The 6,576-nt window shown below is 38.7% G+C and overlaps 1 protein-coding gene across 2 annotated transcripts; it reads right to left on the bottom strand.

Annotated features, from left to right (window-relative positions):
- Nucleotides 1-2,441: 2,441 nt before the first annotated feature.
- LOC105030083 (zinc finger protein 501-like) lies at nucleotides 2,442-6,576 on the bottom strand. Of its 2 annotated transcripts, none has more exons than XM_010903744.3 (2): nucleotides 6,024-6,576; nucleotides 2,442-3,550 (listed from the first exon to the last, which is right to left on the bottom strand). In XM_010903744.3, exons 1-2 carry the CDS (start codon nucleotides 6,313-6,315, stop codon nucleotides 2,502-2,504), a joined length of 1,341 nt encoding a protein of 446 aa, XP_010902046.1. In that variant the 5' UTR covers nucleotides 6,316-6,576; the 3' UTR covers nucleotides 2,442-2,501. The 2 variants fall into 2 exon arrangements, with proteins under 2 accessions (XP_010902046.1, XP_019905152.1); XM_020049593.2 differs by lacking the exon at nucleotides 2,442-3,550 and adding an exon at nucleotides 3,991-4,643.

The following is a 6,576-nucleotide window of genomic DNA, read 5'->3' as shown; positions in this document are numbered from 1 at the left end:
CAATGCCTGGGGTGTTTCAAGATAACAACAGTGTCCCTTAGTGATAAGGTGACAATCCTCCAAGACCAGGGTCTGTTATCCTTAGGTTAGTAAACCACCCCCACTCCAGGGAGAGCCCTGTGGTGGTAAAGGAGTAAAAAGGGGGGGTCATGATTTATGACAGGATTTCAGAGTGTGTTTGATGTGCTAGGATAATAAGAAGAGACTTGGAGACATTCACACTAAGTTTCATCTTGTAGAGAAATTAGGCTAAATAACAGTTATGTTAGCTGACCTTCAAGATGGTGTGAAATGTTTGATTTGAAATGATGTATTTGATCCTATATGTGAAACAATGGGTGAATTTGATTGTAGTTCCGATACAACACAATCAGATGTAAATTATATAGGTGAACTGAGAATTGTTCATGAACTGCTCTTAGAGAGTGGTACTTCAATGCAAGCAAACTATCTCAACTGATGAGTTTTTGGAACAGTAATGAGATATGTGAAATTGTGTTCTTCTGTTCTTTGTGTTGGTTGTTACACCAAATATAGAAAAGAGTGGAATTGTTATTTTGCTACACTAGCAGAACAGAAGTACCAGAGATGTTAATGTTTTAACGATACTGTTATTGATTTCAACTGTTCTAATCTATTTGGAGAAAAGAAGTAGAGAAATATTGGAAATATAGGGTTTGAGTGTTTGGTAGTGTATGGTTCTAATGTATCAGCGAGATGCAACAAGCTAACGTGATGGACATATGTGATGATGTACTGTGCAGTTGGAACTAATCTTCTCAAGGATAATTCACACATTCAGATACAGAACACTTGAAAGCGATTCGGCAACAGAGGACTTGCTGGAGCCCGGAGAGAGACTGAGCTTGGCTTAAAAGGACAACTGTGGGGTGGCTGAGGTGAGATGGATCTCACAGACACACAGACAGACTGTCCTACAGCTGAGAGAGGAGTCTACTCTGGCTCGCTGCATGTCTAGGTGCTGCACGTCTACAGGATGCTGAGTTCCTGTGAGCTGGACTGACTCGAGTCCTGATGGTTCTGCAATGTGATGGAGAAGGCAACCTCCGACCGAGAGGATGGAGGCGTAGGAAAGATCTACTGCACAACATCATGCAACGCTGATTGGGTCCATACCAGGTACATCTCATCTGCTGTCCAGGTAGCTGAGAGAGGAACCTGGGGTCGACGACACGCTACACAAGGATTGTAGTGTTTAAAGGGTTAGACGCAGTTAATTGAAGTCACTGAGGGAAAAGTGAATTTTCGGGTGCTAGTAACCAGTCACTTTCTACATGGCCTTTAGCTCTAGAACCTTTAGCTAAAACTGGTCATCTTGGAGTTCACAAAGGAGAACACACAGATTCTCCTGGCCTGGCTGAGAAAGCAGCTAGAATGGAGACAACTAGCTGTATTTATGTGTCTGCATTTGAGCCGTGAAGGACAACACCTTGGAATATACATCTGACTTTTTCGTTCTGTTACATCGACCTGTCAAAGAAATGGTTCATAACTGACTGTCTGACGTTTGGAAGAGCAGAACAGTTGTGATGACTTTGGAAGGACATCCAAATGGAACCATGGAGAGGACTTTTCAGTGAATTGAGCAATTGGCATGAGAGAACTTTGTAACAGTGATAAATTGAAGGATGCATTCAGTGATAGGTGTTTATGATGATTTTAACATAAAAGTTTTGCTGTACTATGTTATGATTCTGTATGATGACAATGTGAGATCTTGGTGTTTATACGGAAGGTACTGATCTAGAAGAATGCAAAGGAGGATCCAGACATTTCAGATTTGTTCAGTTCTCTAATCATTAAGGATAATAATATTGACTGGGTCATGTTGTTAAAGAGTACTGTTTTGTTGCAGTCTACATCCTAATGAGTGAACTGTTTAAGGTTTGATACCAAGGTTTGACATGGTATCAAGAGGATGGATTGTTGTGGAAATTTCTTATACAATGTATTCTGATTGTATAAAGGACTGAGTCCCACTGTTAAGATAGGTACAGGAATGTGTGGGACCTGGTATTTGCATTGGGGGCATCTATTGTCTCTCCAGATACTGTAAGAACTCTTTAAGTTGAAGAAGGTATTTATGGCGGGAAGGAGAGCTGTCCTTGGTGTGAACCTTTGGGTAAACACTACAGGAAGGATAAGGTGGGGGAAGATAGCATTTGACGTGTGTGATAGAACAAAGGGAAAGGTGTTTGATTGACATGAAACAGATGGCAGCATCTTACCACACCCCTTCTTCCTATGTAATAAATACTGTCGAAATTATGTTTTTATTTAGAAACTATCCACCGTTACTTTGTAACCTGTATACTTTCTCCTTGCAAGCAAGATTAAAACCGTTTATTGCGTAATTGATTTCTCTTGTCTTACCTACCATTTTCATAGAATTATTTGGATTTTAGAAATTGCCATCACACATAATCTGGAAGTCATCTTCATTTCACTCTTTTCGGATTCCACTATAACAGCTATAATATTTATCTCCTGTGTGTTCTCTGGTGTGATTTCAGGTGGCTTATTTGAGTGAAACTCTTGCCACAATGATCACAGCTATAAGGTTTCTCTCCAGTGTGAGTTCTCTGGTGTATTTTAATGTTTCTTGGATTACTAAAACTCTTTCCACATTGATCACACTTATAAGGTTTCTCTCCCATGTGGGTTTTCAGGTGTATTTTCAGGTTTTTTGAAATACTAAATCTCTTCCCACATTGATCGCATGTAAAATGTTTCTCTTCTGAGTGAGTTCTCTTGTGGATTTTCAGGTTTCTTGGATCACAAAAACTTTTCCCACATTGATCACAGCAATAAGGTTTCTCTCCGGAGTGAGTTCTCTGGTGTGATTTCAGGTTGCTTAGATGACTAAAACTCTTCCCACACTTAACACAGACATAAGGCTTTTCTCCCGTGTGTGTTCTCTGGTGTAATTTCACTAAGCTTGGCTGAGTAAAACACTTCCCACATTGAGAACAGCTATAAGGACGCTCTCCTGTGTGAGTTCTCATGTGTACAATCAGCTGGCGGGATGCTGCAAAACTTTTCCCACATTGATCACACCCAAATGGTTTCTCTGCAACATGAACTCTCAGGTGTGATTTCAATGAGAAAGATCTAGAAAAACTCATTCCGCACTGCGAGCAACTGTAAGGTTTTTCACCTGTATGTATTCTTTGGTGCGATTTTAATGATCGTGATAAAGAGAAACTCATTCCACACTGAGAGCAGCTGTAAGGTTTCTCTCCTGTATGGATTCTCTGGTGTATTTTAAGGTCTGTTGAAGTGGTGTAACTCTTCCCACAGTCAGAGCAGCTGTAAGGTTTCTCTCCTGTATGGATTCTCTGGTGTCTTATAAGTTCTGATAAAAACATTAAACTTTCCCCACAGTAAGAGCATCGATGAGGTTTCTTCCCCGAGGGTCTCCGCTGGCATTTCCTAACGTGTTCTGATTTGGAGAGACTCTTCTCAAAATTATCAGCAATGAAATGTTGTTGTGGCTCCTCAGATGATCCGCAATATTCCCGTTTCTCTCCTGTATGAACAACAAAAGTGGAACACACGGTTAACCTCTGACCTTTTATTTCAATCCTGTCTGGTATGGCTAGTATCATACTGACATCTCAGTTAGATTAAAAATATATTTATCCAAGAGCTGGATAAAATAAACACATTTATAACAAAATTAAAAGTTGTAATTTGAAAAACATAAATTTTCACACTGATCACAAGAAGGGTTAACCCTCATTTCAGACTGGGTCTGCATCAACTGATCCATAATCTCTGTATTAAAACATAGCAACAAATGTCATTATTGATTAGTTAGCTTTACTTGAGACATTACATGAGACAAAAATTACAATATATATAATATATACAGTCAGCACTATCTCAAAAATAATATATTTTTGAAATAGTGTTGAGTGTTGGAAAATAGAAGCAGAAAATTTTTTCCACAACTCTGGTATGCTCCCCAGATTCATTTATTTTCAACTGACAAAAACAGATGTTTTAATACAAATATGATATCGGCAGCCCTAATAAAAAACTGTACATCAGCTATTCATTAACTCGTTCCACGAATGTCTGATTAACCAAATTTCATCCTATTAATGCTCTCCTAAAAGTGGGCTATAAATACAGGCTAACCCTTTCTTTTTCCCCTGAACAGATGGACAGGGCTTATCTGGGCTCAACAGCTGATCCAGTACAATAGGCTACAGTTGATCAGACAGTGAATTCAATGTGTTGTCACCCGTGGTATACAGTATTAAATTATTCTACAAGAGGAAAGGGACTTTGGTGTGTGTGGTCCAGGAGCTGCACTTTGAGGATCTTTTTAATGCTTTGTATTCATGTATTTTACAGGCTCCTAAATTGGAAATGGAGAAACCAGCACACTGTTCTTGCTTGTATCACTATTGGTCATTTATTGAAGAATATGTATCAGCCTCTAAGCCTCCGTCAGAGCTCTGTTCTCCTGTTTATATGACCTTTCAGAGACTACCCACTAAACTACAGGGTTTGCTGTGGCTCTGTGGAATCACTCGTTCACATGTTCTGGCCACTACGCTATAGATGAGTAGAAGTGGTGGCACAGTTGGATTTTGTGTTATTCCTGGAAGCACCTGTCAAGACACAATGACAGCAAGTTTTTAAGGTCCTTATCCAGCAAAGAAAATAAAAAAACATCACAACACCCCCCCATGCTTAACCTTTGACATCGGATTAATAGTGAGGAATATGGAGCTAGGTTTTCACCAGAAACTCAGGAACTATTTCGCCCAATCAGCTCCACTTTTGACTAATCTATCCATAGAACTTTCTTCCTAATAAAAGAACCAGAAGTTTTGCTCTGCAACAGAGAATCCTAAAACCCAATGTCATTTGATTTGTCCATGAGCTGAATCTGAAGTTCATCTGGGTATTGCAGCAGGAAAATCATTCAAAACCCACAAACATGTCTACATCCACATTTCTGAAAATCATGTACATATTTGGAATTGGGCCCCTAAGTGTCACAGTGGTCTAAGTCAATGCCTTGCACTCCGTCATTGTGGAGAGGTTAATCAAAGCCTGGTGAGGCACAAAATCAGCACAGGACGGAAACCGACTCTGCACTTCTTAAAGCCTGGTGAGGCACAACATCAGCACAGGATGGAAACCGACTCTGCACTTCTTTAAACCTAGTGAGGCACAACATCAGCACAGGACCGATACCGACTTGTCACTTCTTAAAGCCTTTGCTGATATCACAACAGAAGCTGCAGTGTTCTACAGATTAAAACCAAGAACCACAAAGCTACAGAGAAGCAAAACGTGTAGGTTATGGGGCTGCACAATTTAAATGACGTCTAGTCAGCAAGAATGAATTAACCATAGATGTCTTGAACAGTGTCAGTTACCACGTGTCCCTGACAACTATCATCACACCCGCCTCTTATGATGTCTTTATATACTTTTATTTATGTATGTAAATAGATATAAAAGTAATGAAAATCGTATTTAAAAACATCAACCCATTCAGACAATTCGTCCCTCGTGTCACACATCTGCAGTTCATAGACATGTCGAAATATTGACAGTACTTACTGGTGTTAATACAATATATTGACAATACTTACTGGTGTTAATACAATATATTGACATTACTTACTGGTGTTAATACAATATATTGACAATACTTACTGGTGTTAATACAATATATTGACAATACTTACTGGTGTTAATACAATATATTGACAATACCTACTGGTGTTAATACGATATATTGACAATACTTACTGGTGTTAATACAATATATTGACAATACTTACTGGTGTTAATACAATATATTGACAATACCTACTGGTGTTAGTACGATATATTGACAGTACTTACTGGTGTTAATACAATATATTGACAGTACTTACTGGTGTTAATACGATATATTGACAGTACTTACTGGTGTTAATACAATATATTGACAGTACTTACTGGTGTTAATACGATATATTGACAATACATACTGGTGTTAACACGATCTCCATTCTCCTGTTCCTCCTCTAACGTGACAGGAAGCTCCACCTCCCTCACCCAAAAAAATGCATCTTTCTCTTCTTTCTTCACAGTCAGATTATTTTCCTCTTTCGTCATCAACGCCTCTTCGTTCTCTTCTTTCACTGTAACAGCTTCACTTTCTACTTCTTTTACAGTCATGTCCTCTTCTTCATTCTCTTCTTTCACGACAAAGTTCAGCCACAGATCCTCTTTCTCCGTCCAGCAGACCTCCTCTTCTTTAACAAAAGGAGAATCGCTCATAATCTGGGACGTTTTTTAATGATTTTTACTACACCTTAGATAATAATTCACACGACTAGACTAGTGCTAACTTCAGCTAGCTTACAAAACAACAACAACGTAAGCTAGTACTGATCGAAAAAACAACGTAATATAATTTAATAGCGTAGTCAATCGAGACAAATTAAATGTATTTAAAACTAAATAACATACACTTAAACGATCAAAATAACGTATTTTGCTAGTAAGCTACAGAGGTGACTAACAGTAGAATAAGCGTCA

This window comes from Esox lucius, chromosome 9 (assembly GCF_011004845.1).
Source record: "Esox lucius isolate fEsoLuc1 chromosome 9, fEsoLuc1.pri, whole genome shotgun sequence".
NCBI lineage: Eukaryota > Metazoa > Chordata > Actinopteri > Esociformes > Esocidae > Esox > Esox lucius.
This window is presented reverse-complemented; position numbering and strand designations above follow the sequence as displayed.